This window comes from Argopecten irradians, chromosome 8, assembly GCF_041381155.1.
Source record: "Argopecten irradians isolate NY chromosome 8, Ai_NY, whole genome shotgun sequence".
Classification (NCBI taxonomy): domain Eukaryota; kingdom Metazoa; phylum Mollusca; class Bivalvia; order Pectinida; family Pectinidae; genus Argopecten; species Argopecten irradians.
The window spans coordinates 7,119,007-7,135,231 of NC_091141.1; the positions used below are offsets into that span (position 1 = coordinate 7,119,007).

At 34.0% G+C, this 16,225-nt stretch overlaps 3 protein-coding genes across 3 annotated transcripts in view; 2 read left to right on the forward strand and 1 right to left on the reverse strand.

Annotated features, from left to right (window-relative positions):
* Positions 1 to 16,225, forward strand: part of LOC138329231 (soluble guanylate cyclase 88E-like) — a 317,936-nt gene that overhangs the window by 186,575 nt on the left and 115,136 nt on the right. The gene's annotated exons all lie outside the window — the stretch shown is intronic.
* Positions 1,194 to 6,155, forward strand: LOC138329229 (DNA replication complex GINS protein PSF1-like). The gene is made up of 7 exons (XM_069276057.1): positions 1,194 to 1,621; positions 2,332 to 2,396; positions 2,946 to 3,041; positions 3,341 to 3,431; positions 4,213 to 4,329; positions 4,622 to 4,696; positions 5,012 to 6,155. Exons 1-7 carry the CDS (start codon positions 1,547 to 1,549, stop codon positions 5,081 to 5,083), a joined length of 591 nt encoding a protein of 196 aa, XP_069132158.1. The 5' UTR covers positions 1,194 to 1,546; the 3' UTR covers positions 5,084 to 6,155.
* LOC138329230 (adenylosuccinate synthetase isozyme 2-like) lies at positions 8,210 to 15,215 on the reverse strand. Its single transcript, XM_069276058.1, has 3 exons — positions 15,073 to 15,215; positions 11,036 to 11,185; positions 8,210 to 10,836 (listed from the first exon to the last, which is right to left on the reverse strand). Exons 1-3 carry the CDS (start codon positions 15,104 to 15,106, stop codon positions 10,778 to 10,780), a joined length of 243 nt encoding a protein of 80 aa, XP_069132159.1. The 5' UTR covers positions 15,107 to 15,215; the 3' UTR covers positions 8,210 to 10,777.

Below are 16,225 nucleotides of genomic sequence, written 5' to 3' on the forward strand. Positions count from 1 at the left end.
AAAACATTAATAACAAAAGAAAATATATATCGATGGCTTAAGATGAGGTTACAACACCAAACATATGCAAGATTTCCTGTCTAATGTACGATAAAAGTGGAGATTTATTTCGCTGTTTTGCCGTCTGGCGCAGTGATAGTCAACTACCGCGCGGCATTTAGGACGACGACGGGAAACATAAAACGACCCGCGTTATGAAAATTAACATTTTATTTATTCTAATTAAACAGTTCTGAAGGTGATGATAAGTGTGCTAGTAAACGTATAGTTAATAACTTCTGCGACTCTACAAAATCATTGATCTCGTTTTGCATTCCTATTTTAAAAATTAAAAGCCGTTTCGGAAAGATAGTGGCCCTTTAATGATCTGATTGATATGGTATGCAATTTTCATTTTCATATACAGTACGTGTAAGACAGAGAGGAAAAAAGTTTGTTTGAGTTTTACGGCCCATCGACAACTAAGGTCTTTTAGGGCCAAATTAATATCAGGATATAAACAATGACTGTATTAAAAGATCAGGATAAAAAAGACAAGTAAGAACTAAAACAAAAATTGTAAATGCTGATATTATAAAAAAGAGTTGCATGGGATAAAATAGTTTTAGCTAAAGCACATGAGAAAACTCATACACAATGTTAAATGAAATGATGAAATGTTGAGTTGATACGATGATACATATAAGATGAAAAAAACGTTCATATTTTGTTTAAAATGCCGATCTCTTGAGATACTTGAAGAAACAGAGGGAAAGTTCAATCATTATAAATTAAAATGAGATGCATCTGTAAGCCATTACTCTTTTACGCGAATCGTTAACAAAGGCTCATATCAATATTTTATTTGACTTTTATATAAAGTAGATCTACATGTATACATAAAGAAATCTGAAATATTCCTCTCCAAAACCGTTTTGCCGATGCGCTCTTAAATTGTTCAATGATTACATTATTTTTTCTTAAGTTTTCAAAAGTATTAATGTATATATACAAATGTTTCAGGTTGAGTAATCTGGTATCTATTCTCCGGAAATACTTTTAAAAATAGGCTAACGAATGAGTATAATATTATATGAGTTAAATATATTGTGAAGAAAGGCGATATAATCTTAAAAGAGTCTGTCGCAGAATTATTTAAAAAAAAAATATCGATTTAGAAAAAAAAAACTCTAGACGAGACTTATTTGTTAATGTCATCTCGTTTCATCATAGTTATTTTTAGAAAACTAACTCTAAGTTGTTTTGTAACTGTGTGAAAGAAAAGAGGATATTTATGGACATTGCATATGGAAATCACCGGTAAAATCACTACGACATCAGTTTTAACATTTAATTTTAGGATATTTTTCAGTGTAAAAATAAATCACGCACTAAAGAATATTGCATTTCATTTTGCAACATTTTGTTTTGCTTAGAGTTACTGTTTTTGTTGTTGTAATGCTGGCACACTGATCAAGGGGGAATAACTCTAACATAAAATAGATGCAGCTGTAATGGCGGGAGATTTGTAGCACTGTTGACGGAAGTCACAAGAAAATTCACAACAATGCTTGCCGAGAAGGGACTCGAACTAATCCGTGAGCTTCAGCGCACTGTCGATGGTTCTCTATCTCCATACAATGTAAGAAATTGGTGATACGATACAGAATCATAACCTGAATATTTACAAGTGTCTACTTGTAAAGCAATACAAGATCTTCAGATAGGCCACAGGACCATGTAAAGCTTTTATATGAAAAAATAGCCAGAAATGTATTTCTGGCTAATTTTTCATATAGAAACTATACATGGCCCTGTGGATAGGCTAGTGCGATATCGTCTCAAATTCCGGACTATAATACTCCATATGCGTTAATATACTTATGTTATTTTATTGGGTTATGTTATTGCCTAGTCCGCTAAACCTGCCTATATTATTAGGCTTTTTTATTTTTTTTTGCCTAATATATATTAGGCAAAAAAAAAAAAAAATAAATAAAAAATAAAAAAGCCTAATAATATAGGCAGGTTTAGCGGACTAGTTATTGCCACATGTGGTCAGAAATGTATATTTTTCATATGTAGTATTACTCCAACAATGTTAGAGGTTAACACGACGAGATACTTTTTAACATTGCGTCGTGTTCCACCCAATGTAATCAGGTGGAATAAGACCTCATACACGTGTAGGAGTAATGTAGTAGCTGGTGACATAATAGTCAGATAGTATGGTGTCATGATATGGAGTTAACAGATATTTGATACAGTACAGTATTGTCACCTATCTGGGAACACTTATCTTTTAGAAAAGTAATTGTATAATGGTCCATCTATTTGATTTCATACATCCAGGAAGACAAAGCTCGACAAATTTTGGAGGAAATGAAGGCTCTCTTCGACCAAAATCAGAAAGATGTGTAAGTTTTATAATGTACACATAAATTTTACAATACATGCATCTGTATCAGTATCTCATTCTGTATGGATTATGCCGCTATATCCCAAAACTGGTAATCTTGCAGTGCATATTTCAGTTATGTAGTACTAGTGCGGAGCGTCATTGTATGCGTGCACATGAAGGTAGAGGGTGAAATATTTAATGCGACAGGTTTTCAATAAATTTTATATTAATGAATAAATGATATGAAATCAGAAAAGAAATTACATACTAATACATATATTTATAAAGCATGTATATTTGAGGCAGAATTAATATTCATGTAACTGTTAGTTGGATGATATTATTTAGAACTTGTTTAAAAAAAATTCTTTAAACTGTGTACCAGTATAGATAATATAGTACAGTACTGTTTGTTTGATTCCACCTGAAGACGCCTGTGAAGGCAGAAAGCCCTAGTGGCAATGTCTGGAGTTTGATACATTTTTTGATATATATACCATCACAAGGAACTGTTTAATTTTTACCATGTATATTATATATGTAATGTACACATTTGGTCTTTCAGGAGTGCTACTGTAGCAGGAGAGAGTGGATTATTTTCCGGTGTCCAGCTTCGACACTCCGCATTGGAAAGGAACAAGCGATGTCTTCTAGCATATTTGTAAGAGACTATCTGTATTGAACAAACATACTATGTTATGATATGGATCACAGAGTTGTGAGAATTTAATCTTTAAATGCTTTAGTCTGTCCTAACTGGGATTCATTAATCAAAATAATGATAAACTGCATCATACGGACATACCAGAAATATTGTAAAGAAGTCTTAGTAATGTTTCTGATCGGAAACAAATGATGAAATCAAAATCAATTAGTTAATTATCAATAAAGTTGTGAGGGGACAAGTAATTCAAAATCAATAAATTTGATACACATGTACATGTATTTTTTCTGCTTCAGGTTCAACAGGATAGAACATATCAAGAAGATGAGATGGGAGTTTGGAAGTGTTCTTCCTGCAGACGTAAAATTTAATATGTGTGAACAAGAAGTAAGTTGAACTATAATTGTACTAGCATGTGTATGTTCATCATTTGTGTCCAATACTGCAGTGTAGAAGTGAAGTCGGAGGAGGTTATATTTCACGGACTTTGAAGGTCACTTAAACTTTTGGTTTTGTCTCTTTGGTCTTAATCCAATTAACTGAAAACTCTGTAGTGAATTGTGAAAATATTTGTTTTTAGAAGCTGATATATTCTTATCAAATTACAAATACAAAGTAAAGTATTTTTTGTTTGTTTGATCAAATTAGCGTCCTATTAACAGACAGGGTCATGTAAGGACTCCCTCCAATGTATGCAGTGTGTTTGGTGTATGAAGTGCGTGTTTTGGGAAACTGCGATATATTCGTGTTGTGTCTTCTTTTACATTGCAGTGATTGTTCTCCTTATATAACTGGGGTCGGTAAACGACCCCATTCCCAATGCCAAACCCCCCTATTTTTTTCCCCAATTACATTGAAAAATTCCCAAATCAAATTGCTGTAAAACCAATTAAAACCAGGAAATCTCTCCTCTCGTTGTTTAATCTAAAAACAAACTAGGACTACTCTGAAACTCACCTTTTGATATATTGACACAGTTTACTGTTTACAATATCTAATCACCTATAATACCATGTTCAGTAATGTGTAACTTCTTCCCCAAACCGCTTTTTTTGCGATTAAAAATTTCCAATTTGTTACAAAAACATTTTCCCCAAAATACCCTGAAAAATCACTGCATTGTATGAACTTGTATGAACTAATTGTATGTCATCTGTTGTTTGTGCAGGTTCAGTGGTTTGGAAAGTACAACAAGATGCTGGCTAGTTATATGAGGTCAATTGGAGGGGAAGGAGGTCTCGATTTGACACAGGATCTCAAGCCACCCAAGACACTGTATATAGAGGTAATGATGATAATACCGTATTCGACCCAATAAGCGCCCAGGGCGTTTAAAAAATGAAAAGGTGCTAAGAAGACGAAATTTTAAACCTTTACAGTTTTGTGAAGATTTTGTCTTTATTTATGCCTGGACAATTGAAATCGAGGCTTCAAAATGGAGTAAGGGCGCTTATAGGGACGAATACGGTATAGGTAATAATGGTAATGATCAGGCCACTCTCTAGGTTATGTATAAAGGTAATAATGATCAAGCCACTCTTTAGGTACTTTATTTGGATTATGTGTTGTGTTTTTAGGTTCGCTGCCTCATGGACCATGGCGAGTTTGAGACACAGGATGGAAATATACTGGTGCTGAAGAAAAACAGTCAGGTAATGGTTTAATTAGATTGCAATCAAGATATGAAGTAACCTTCTAATCACATTTTACTGTAAACATAAGTTAATTGTATTGTGGTCTAAGGGGAGACAATCCAGTTCAAAATTAAAAAAAACCCCACATTTTTGTCATAAAATATGTGGTCTAAGGAGGGGAGGACAATCCAGTTAAAAATTAAAAATTGAAAGAGGATAATTTTAGAAATTGTGTTGTCATCATAACTTTGCTATAACAACTTCCTGTAATTATTTTCAGATATTCTAATTTTTGAAAGGTTTCTTTCTAGAATACCGATTTCTTTATTTCAGCATTTTCTTCTTCGATCTGAATGTGAGCATCTGATACGTCAAGGAATCTTGGAACATATTGTACAAGGATGAGATGTGTACACAATTTTCATTTGTGGTATTGTGAGATCAGTCAAAATTACTTAGTTCTGAAGAAGTTTGTGTTGGAACTGCTAAAAAGGCACTGAAGTCTACCATGAATTCATGAATGTGCCAAGAATGTAACTGTTTTGTCTCTAGAAATCTGGATTGAACAGTTGTAATAAATGTATTCTGTGGAATAATTGTGTGTAAAAGCAGAATATAAGATTATTATATATGCGTTTAGTGGTGTTCATGATATACATGAAGGAGTGATCATGATGGAAAAAAGCCTAGATGTACTGCGACTTATGGGTTAGTGGCCTTTTGTTGTCAACACTACTTGAAATGGATTTACTATTAGCATGAATATACACAATTTACCACAAGGCTTAATGTAGTAATTTCCCATCAGCATGATTTAGTGCAATGATCTTATACCTCTACTTGTGGTACATTTCTTGTTCTGAAGAATGATGTTCAGTATCTCTCCATGTGTTGAGGCTGACTTTACAAAATCCAAGTGCTATGACTTGTTACAGGTCATCAGGATCATGGTTCATTTGTTACCTTCTGATGATGTGATCTGGTTCATATAACAGGTAACTGTCTGTAAATCTTACAGTAATAACTACCATCAGTAGACTGTTCAGTAGTTCACTAACTTCACTGGCCAGTCCAAATCTCCTAGAATTTACCATTTTACTAGTAATTGACTATAAACAGACGTATGGCTACTCAATGGTTTTTATTAAGCCTTGCAAATATCCCCCATGAAATGGGGGAGCATTCATATGATGCGGCATGGGCATTTATGTCAAGAGAAATGTAAACTGTATCAGTCAAAATATGATGCATATATCCTTTCGACGGCCGGCAGGATTCGAACTTGACTCAATTTTGATAGTAGGTTATTACAAATGCCATCTATGAAAGCAGTTTGCATCTAGATTTCGGTTTGATGCCATTTTCATGATGATTACAAACAGCACACACTACAAACAAGTAAAAACAGTCACCGGAAGTCCCCTAAAGGTCACCACGCACACGGGTCATGGAAGGCAGAAACCTGCGCGTGGGACTTTTTTTTTTTTTTTTTTTTTTTGAAAATCGGTGCTACTTTCCCCTTCCTTTCCCCTTTCTCTCTATTTTCTCTTACTTTGATATCTCTTCTATCGTTTAAGACCATCTGCATGTCTGTATCTTGATAATTAAGCTCACAACGACAGGTTTCCGGGCACACACTAAATCCGGATTTCAGACCTCATTTTTTGACTTATTTGGGCATGTTCAAAGGTGATTTGTGACGTCACTAATGCAATGACCGAATCGATATTGACATCTATTAGGGATGACATTTTTTTCAAAAACTAGTATTAGCAAAAAGGTGGATGATTATTTTTAATATACGGCCGTCCGACCTTTAAATCCTGTTCATCTATGCTTTATATGTTAAATTATCGAACAATTCTGTCAACCAATGAGGCTAGTACTTTATTATCAATGTATAAGCACCAGACTTGTCATCCAGTTTAGCAATATTGGTGCTTAATAAATTTGTGCTACTGATTACGTTTTTGCTGTACTGCTATTCATGTTACCGTGTTATGTTAATCACGACGTAATAATGCAAAAACGTGGTCAGATTTTGGTTTTCGTCCACGGATAAGCCGCACTGGTGTATTAGACGCACTCCCGATTTTCAGGGAAAAAAGTCGCGGCTTATACTCCGGAAAATACGGTATATATTCACCAGCAGAGTTAGAAGAGGATGCACATTATGTATCACCTATTGTGTACATACATGTACTATGGAACCTACCTGGTAATAAGTAACCTAGGTCAATCAAAATATTCTAAACATTACTTAACATGTTGATCTAATGCATATGGTACCGTTTGATAACTAAAATATAAGCACATTCTTACTAATAATTGGCACGAAAAAATTCTATTTTAGAACTCTAATTACATATACATGTACACATTTTCCCGTTGTTGTGATTTTGTGAAGAGACTGGAACTCAAAGTGAAAATAAATGTTTATACTTTCCCACGAATATTATTGCATCTTCTCAATATTTAATGGATGATTGCGTATTTATTGATGAATAAATTAAAAGAACATACCATTTACATTTTGTAAATTGTATTTTTTTTAGGTCACCTGTCAGACAATTATTTTAGGTCACCTGTCAGAGACGAAGTCTAATGATGACCTATTCTAATCGCCTTTTGTCCATTGTGCGATGATGACTTCAATTAACATTTTCAAAAAATGTAAATCATATGACCCTAGGGTTTAAAGTTTCTCCTTGGGGAAGGGGCCAAAGTACTATAGTTTATATCTTCTGAATTCACAGATTTGATTGAACCAGATATTCTTCATAGATTTTGTGAATTTCATGGCCCTGGTATCTCAGATTTTCCTCTGGGGAGAGGGCAAATTTACTAAAGTTTATATAGGAAAAACACATTTATGAACATTATTCGCTTAATTTTCATATAAAATGAGTCAAACTAGGTGTGAATTATTAGCCTAAAATAGTATTTTAACATCGATATCATATCAATATAAGTCCTGAGTGACCCCAAGGGGCTAAAATTTCAAAAATCTTTCTTCTGCATTCACAGATTTGATGGAACCAAATAATCTTCGATTAAGAGGTCAAATTTATAAAATCACTGACCGACTTCAAGGGCCTGATGGGCCAAGAGTGTTTTTTAAGTCTTATGTTTTATTCTGTATCCAAACTCTGGTGATTGTTACAGCCCATGGGCCTCTTGTCTAACAAAGGTAGGTTGAGGGTTAATTTGTGACAGCAGGTTGAGTATATCCCCCAACATATTACCACAAGTTCTTCACCTCTGGGTTTCAAGTTTGAATCCTAGGCTATGAGGCAGTTGCCAGGTACTGACCATCGGTCAGCGACTTCCTCCACCACATACTCCCGACTTATTTTGACCTGAAAACCTGGCACATCCTTAAATGACCCTAGCTCAGTGACAGGACATTAAACTAATCAACCAAACAGGTTGATAGTTCATCCAAAATCAGTAGACAAAATGGACAAGTCAGCTTCATTTATTTGATATCGCAAATATCTTCAAACAAACAAATAACACGAGAGACGATGCTAGAATTACACTTTTATTGGAGTTTGTCACTTTTTCCCCCTAGTTCTTGTAGGACAGAAAAGAAATCTTATACATGTGAAACCAGAACATTTCATAGTTACATGTATTTGTAATTGTTAAGAATTTTGTCCAGGATTGGACAGAAAAACTTGATTTCCTGTTTCCTACTATGTAACATTATTGAACCAGAATGATGTTTCTTAATTTTCTGGTGACAATTTTCATGTTGATGAACATTTATACTCTACAATGACTTTTTTTTACAATTCAAACAGACTACGGAAACATTACAGATTAGCAACACATATATATCACATTCCAAATGAAAATACCTATGTACACTTAAAAATTCCTTAATAACTGAACAGAGCTCAAATTACTTTTAAAAATTATCTTTACCAGAACCCAGAATCACAAAACTTCCTTGTAGTGTAATTTATCCATATCATTTGCCTTATTGCTAATACAGTATATAGAGAAATCAAAATATTTTAGCTTTGCGATAACAGGGTCAAAACTTAAAATCTAAACAAGGATTTCAAAGATCTACAGATAAAGGTTATTCTAAATGCATAAAACAGTCCATGCACTGTCTGGTTTCACAACACAAATGGACCATCGAAGGTTTGCTTTATTCCGATATATTCCAAGGGCATCACACACTTTAATTCTATGGTAAAAACCTTGATGTATTCGCATTTCTAACTAGCAATACAAACTGATTACGGTTTTTGTTACAAAATAATGAGACCACCAAACCTAATCACAATGTGGTCTTATGAGATTCTGCAACAGGCCATGTGACATTAACATTATTCAAAGAAATTTACAATAAACATTTTGCTCTAGATTTATTCAATTCATCCGTCTTTATACACAAATATTATTTAATCTGCTCTTCTACGAATTTGCATTTGCCCAATTTGGCATTTATCATCACATAACAGCCAACAAAATATTTCATTGCTTATATTTACATATGAAGATTAATCTTCAGAAAATTTAAAGGAATTATGTTCCTTAAATGAATACAAGTCTTTACCATGAAGAACAGATCACCCAAGCCAACAGCAATCTCCAAAAGATCACCAGTGTGACAAATGTCACAATAATGCAGTTGGCATTCATGCATTGACGACTGCTAACTGTGTTTCCTAAAGTTCCATTGTGGGAGTTCAGTAAAAATGTAATCAGAGTATACTAGATAAGATCCCATCACCAAAGTAGTCATCTAAAGTAAAACAATATTCAATCGGCAAGACAAAGCCTAGTAATAGCATAGTAGGCGATGAACTAGTAAATATTTAACTAAGAATCCATAACCTCCAAATTTTCTGATGATTACAAACACTTTACGATGATATTAGCTCAATACTTATATACAATTCTGAAATATAATGAGATGAAATTGTAAGACAATGCCCCGTGATAAAAGGGAGGTAATCTATAGGAATATCACAGAAAATAGAAAAACAACAGAACTGGGTTGTGGAGACGTTTTACAAGTTATGTGTTGTGGAGACTACTTTATATACACATACAACTAGTAACATTACAATACAAACTGTTCAGCAGATCATCAAGGTCGAGTATAAACACAAAATCAACCTGGCTGACCAAAATCTGGTCTCCAAGCAATTTATTTCTCTAAACATGTAAAATTACTTTTCAACAATAAGTGTATAAATGATGAAAACATGAGGACATGATTGTGCTTTTCTCACAGAAATAAAACTCAAACGAAAGAACTTTAATTTAGCACCTGAAATGGAATCTGATTCGCTAAACAGAAACAAGAATCAGGAGTCAAAACGTTTGGTAATAAAAATTTCATCAGACTATACTTGGCAGATGTTAACTTTTAGTTAGAAATTTAACTTTTAAGCAAAAGTCTTAGCATTCCTTTCTGCCAAGGATCACACATTCTGAAAATGTTTTGACAGTTTTGGTTTAATTTCATCGAGGCCGGCTTTAAAAATTTGATTTAAAACAGTAAACTGGGGGGAAATAAATGTAGGCAGGGCTAATTCATTAATCATATGTATATTGAATATGATGCTATAGTAATTTCATAACTGAAAATAGAACATTAAATGTTTTAGTCTGATATTCCTTTTTGAAGGAAATCCAAATGAAAACTTCTATCAAGACCACAAATAGCAACAAAATCCCCACACATCAATTCACCAATGTTTCAAAACCTTAACAAAACATAATGTCAATGTTTTATATAGCACAGCTTTTAAAAAATTAAAAATTATTGATATACAATGCATGTTCTCGAGAAAAAGACTCAAAACTACTAAATTTGGATAGTTCTGGACATGGCACAGTGTAACACAGCCGTTCAATTCAAAATATCATCTGACATGCAAAAATTAAGGGAGAAAATTGGATGGTAAACTTGTTTAGTTTTACACTAGATTTCAATAAAGATCAAAGTTGTGTATGGCTAAAAATATCAGGCACACCATATTCAAAAATATATGATTATGACCAACACCTCTGTTAAAAGAATCCCTGTATTCCTGTTACATAAAATGTGATGCCTTAATTTAGGGCACTAGGTCAGCAGGTGCTCACTTCGATGATGGAATCTCTTGATTGTCCAACACCAATCCATTTCACTACAAAATACAAATGTTATAATGCTGAAAATCATAAGAAAATGAAGATTAAAGAAGTCAATTGTAGATTTATCATAAATGTCCTTATCTTATTTTTTTTTGCAAATTTATTGAATATTCACTCCTTTTAACACAACAGTTCATAATTTAATTCATGATGTGAATGACCATTTTTATGAACAAGTTAAAAATAATGTACCTGGTACTTCCATCAACTTCTCCACTCTCCTGATGTAGTTCTGTGCATTCTTTGGTAGTTCTGAGAACTTTCTCGCTGATGAGGTGTCCTCCTCCCACCCAGGTAAGGTTTCATACACCACTTCAACTCTCTTCAAGTCTTCGTCCAGAGCTAAAACACGAATAATTAAAACTTCAATCTGATGTTACACAATGCAAATAAACACCAAATGATAAATTTATGATCAGAGAAACATCTTGTCCATTCAATCATTCTCCATAGTCAGGTTATCCCTGTAAAAAAGACCTAAATCTCCACAAAGTCCATAACGTTTGACTCAAATTATGAATCAATGTACTGAAAGTACTAAAGGAGGCGTAGCTCAGATTCTAGACAGGGTAATGATATATTGAAATATTAAAGATAGATCATAATAGAGGTAATAGTACATGTTCATGTTATTTTCAATCAATATTGATTGAAATAACAGATTGAAAATGGCTGTTATTTATTATAGGATAATGTGGATAAAATATTTGCAAATTGGTTAAATAATAGAAATGTTTAATCTTATAAGGTTGTTAAAAATAAATGCTCCAAAGAACTTGAAAATATTGTATGAGAAATAAATATGAACAATGAATAATAATATATAGAATAAAAATGATGCAAGACTAATGTATATTCCTTTTGAAAGTTTGTGTTGGGTTTTACATGTTTTAAATTTCAATCATGGTTTGAACTTTCTACCATCTGGGCAAAGTGTATGAAAGTGGTAGTTATAGTCCTGCTGAGCTCAGCATATACTGGCAGTAGAACGACTGGCTGACTCATTGTCAGTTTAATGTGACCAGGTGTGTTTGGTGTCTTCAGCGGCATGTTCCAGTGATATCATTATACATGTAGCACAATGAAAGGGCAAGAGTTCCACTATACAAGAAGACCCAACAAATACAGCACAGTCTGTACATGCTACACACAACATACATTGGAGGCCGTCCATGCCATTAATGAACCCAACAATCAAATATTGCCAAATCCAGTGTCAATCTGTCAATGTTAACAACAGTGTAAGGTGAAGTTGAAATCAATGTCCAACAATTTTCTCTCAGGAGATATTCCATTAGAACATCTAACCCAACTCAGGATATTAGGTATAAACATTGATACCCCTGATTTTAATTTACAGAAGTTAAAACTGGATTGGAATATTAATATCTTAACGGAATATCCCTTTGTATAGGATATACAACATCTGCAAATAAACAAGATATTGTCTTTGCAGTTTTAACAGATCAAGTGACTCTTTTAGACAGATAAAATTTTTAACTTATCATATAACATTAAAGTAATACCAGGTATCTACATCAACTATCAAGTGAACACAACTGCAGATAAACAAGTGATTGTCTTCACATATTTACAGGTCAAGTGACTCAAGTCGGATAAGCTTTTAACTAATCATATGACATTCAAGCATACCATGTATCTACATCAATTCTCAAGTGAACATATCAGCAGATAACCCTTTACCACATGCAAACTTTAGACTTCATCATCATGCTTCCTTGGCCCTAAATGACCTTAGTTGTCGATGGGCCGTAAAACTCAAACAAACAAAATCATCATGCTTCCATGAGGAAAGTATACAATGTTCAAATCGAACATTGTTGCAACATCTGTCAAGTGTATGCACCATCTCAATGGCACTTTGTGAAGTTTTCAGTCTGGATTGATAATACTTTTTTAAAGTTGGATTTATTTACTTTTATGTTTATTTTTGAGAAATGTTATGTGAAAAATGTTGCTTCAGAATGAATCAAACTACACAGTGATGCTATCATTTCCAAATATTATTCGACATGAGGACTTCAAAAATTAGTAAAAACGTTTTACATGTCAGAAAATGGGCGATTTTCTCTGTCGGAAATACTCAAAATATTGCCGATTTTTTATAACTTAAAAAATAATATATTCACAAATTACCTGAAATATCGTAAACAAACTAATTAACGTCTGTATCGTGGCTCCATCAATATATTTGTTCTGTAAAACACTGTTATTTCTGCTTTGTCCGTGCCGCTTCACCGCCCGTTCACCGCTTCTTTCACTTTCTATCGTTCCGAGTAGTGTGTTTATTGTAGGATGTTAGTACATTATTTGTCGTTGAAAAATGCAGGAAATAATCTGATCAACTTTAAATGAAGTATATTAAAGGTTTATTGAAGTTCTGATAACAGTTTTTAACAAAATTATCAACACTCACGGCTGTAAACTCGCCAGCCATTCAAGGACCAACACGGCGTCAGGTAATGGCGATAGTACGGGACCTCGCCGTTCTTCATGAACGTCAGATTTTCGTTTGGTCAAATTGAATAAAACATCGTCTAAATCATTGTCATATTATATCCTTTTAGGCCTGTGATATTTAAATATCGTGACATCGCACTTATAATTACAAATATATGCCGTGATATCAACAGCAGAAGCCATGATGGCGTCCCCGGTAACATGAGTGAAGCAGTGAACACATGTGTGATTTTCTCGGTTAATTCATTCTGAGTTTTATATAGTAACACTCTGCATGGTAGTGCATCAGCAGAGTTTATAACAGTTGTCTCCCTTTGTACAGACTGTTCTTGTTGACATGTTCGTCAGTTTGGGGGAATTCTAGTTCATTTTTGTAAAATATTAGTGGAAAGGCCTAGCAATATTCGATTAAATACCCGTAATTGAAAAGGCATTTATTGTCAGTTGGATTATTTTTACTAACAAACAAGTTTATATGCCATTACTGTTAGATTCGCGGTTTGTAAGTTAGTCTGTCGTAGGTTAGTAAGGCTAACAGATGCAGCGTACTCACTAGTATAAGTATCGATATTGAGACACACTTTCGGTGAGAATAATTAATACCTTATTGTAACATTGAAAATAAGTCTGAATTAATTAAGTGGGAAATTATAATGTGACTGAAACATATGTGATAAACGAAGAACCTCTGGCAGTTAGTATAGACTGCTGTAGTACAATACACAACGTACGCTGCAATACACAGTGTTAAGTTATCTCCTGTAGTTCCAGAAACTGTCGATAGGACTACCAAGGTATAGTGTTCCGATGACCATTGAAAACCAAAGTGATTCCATAATGGCAGGCGTGTATTACACATGCCTCCATAAAAAACCACAAAAACAAAAATCTTGTCAAGGGAGATAACAAGCCCTCCTATTTTGAAGATCCAGTTTTCTTATTTGTGCTAAGGCCAAACAAAATTAATTGTTAGTTTCTCAGGCCACTTTTTTTAAAAAGTCAGTGCGGGCGGCGGGATTATTTTTTATTTTTCATTTCTCTGAAAACAAATGCTGCAGATAACATTTTCTTTTTTTCTCACTTGAAGGACATGAAAATCAATGAAAACACGTGTAGAAAATGTAAATTCTTACTCAGTCTTTAAGAACAGCTTTTACATATCTCAATCGTCATTATATCCAAAGAAAACCAGTTGAAAATACATAATCCTGGGAGGAAACATTCCGTTTTGAGCAAATGCTGACATCGGCAGCCATTTTTTACCGGAAATGAAAGGTGCATACTAAAATTGGAGCCAATTTCCGGGTGCGATTTTGAATGGAAATTGTGGGCGAGTTCGAATGGAAATTAGGGGTGCATTCGATGCGGCGTTCACGATTTTAATTTTTAAGTTATGGCGCATAAAAAAGTTGGTGCGGGGGGTAAATGTCGATGCGGCGGGGCCTGAGAAACTAAGAATTAATTTTTTCAGGCCTAATTTAAACATTTTCAGTTGATACTTTTACTCCTGTAAACAGATACATATAGTTCCAACTATATTTTGACAGTATTCCACCTCTGCATAAAACATTTATCTGGCCTAGTGATGTCATTATTTTGTGTCCGAGAGAAAATTGACAAGTATGTGCTACAATCACAAACTCATGATGAGACAATCACTACATGCCCGCAAGGGCAGATAACTCTGTACGTCTAACATGCAAACACAGAATAGTAACAGTAGGATAAGCTTCAGACAGTCAACCTACCAGGGAAGCTTTCACACTCCTCGCCATCCAGCATGTATTTGACGCCAATCTTCACCTCCTTAAAAACATCTAGGATGTCAAGTTTGGTGATAGCGACACTGTCAAAGACAACAGAAATTAATTTATAGCAAAAAAAAAATAAAAAAATCCAATGTATTTGTACAAAGTGGCAAATTATGACAATACAGAGGACTCCACATAATCGAATAACGGTTATTTGAATATTTCGGTTATTTGCATAAAATTCTGCGGTCCCGATTTTTTCCTTCTTTATCTTTGTTTTTCAACTCCGTGTATTTGCATAGACTTTTACATGACCTCCGGTTATTTGAATAAAATATTTGGGAAATTCTAAAAACAAGAGGCCCATGGGCCTTAACGGTCACCTGAGTTAGAATATATAATGAAACAAATAATGAAAAAAATTAAAGACATATAAACACTATATGCTGGGCCTTGAAGTTGGTCAGTGATTTATAAATTTGACTTTTTAGACAATGAAGAGTATTTGCTTCCATCAAACCTGTGAACTTAGAGGTATTTTTTTAAATTTTAATTGCCCCTCTGGTCCCCCAGGGGATCATCAAGGACGGATATGGATGTTAAAATGCTATATCTTAGGCTAATAATTCTTATCAAGTTTGACTAATTTCCTACGAAAATTGGGCAAATAATGTTCACAAATATGTTTTTCCTATATAAACTAAAGTAAACTTGACCCCTCCCCAGGGGGTAACGTGAGACCCCAAGGTCATATAATTCACAATTTTTATAAAACCCCTTAAGACCTTTCTATCTATAATTATTTGATTGTACGCAAAAAATGCTCATTAATGTGTTTTTCCTATATAAACTGTAGTAAACTTGACCCCCTCCCCAAGGGGAAATGTGAGACCCCAGGGTCATATAATTTACAATTTTTATAAACAAACTTTAAGACCTTTTCATCTATAAAGTGTATTTGATTGTACCATTTCCAGAATTTTAAAAGAATATTTTTGAAGTTTTAGCCTATTTGACCCCTTTTTAGCCCCGCCCCTCTGCCCTCAGGGGGGTCGGCCAGGACCAATGTGGATATGATATTAAAATGCTATCTCAGGCTAATAATTCTAACCAAGTTTGACTCGTTTCCAATGAAAATTGAGCAAAACAT

What these genes read in the sequence shown, in the direction of transcription:
- LOC138329229 (XM_069276057.1), top strand. Translation starts at nt 1,547, where the DNA reads ATGCTTGCCGAGAAGGGACTCGAACTAATCCGTGAGCTTCAGCGCACT. An exon ending in GACCAAAATCAGAAAGATGT is followed by an intron (nt 2,397 to 2,945) that starts GTAAGTTTTATA and finishes TTGGTCTTTCAG; the next exon opens with GAGTGCTACTGTAGCAGGAG. An exon ending in TTAATATGTGTGAACAAGAA is followed by an intron (nt 3,432 to 4,212) that starts GTAAGTTGAACT and finishes TTGTTTGTGCAG; the next exon opens with GTTCAGTGGTTTGGAAAGTA.
- LOC138329230 (XM_069276058.1), bottom strand. Translation starts at nt 15,106, where the DNA reads ATGCTGGATGGCGAGGAGTGTGAAAGCTTCCCTG. An exon ending in GGAGTGTGAAAGCTTCCCTG is followed by an intron (nt 11,186 to 15,072) that starts GTAGGTTGACTG and finishes TTCGTGTTTTAG; the next exon opens with CTCTGGACGAAGACTTGAAG. An exon ending in GAAGTTGATGGAAGTACCAG is followed by an intron (nt 10,837 to 11,035) that starts GTACATTATTTT and finishes TGTATTTTGTAG; the next exon opens with TGAAATGGATTGGTGTTGGA.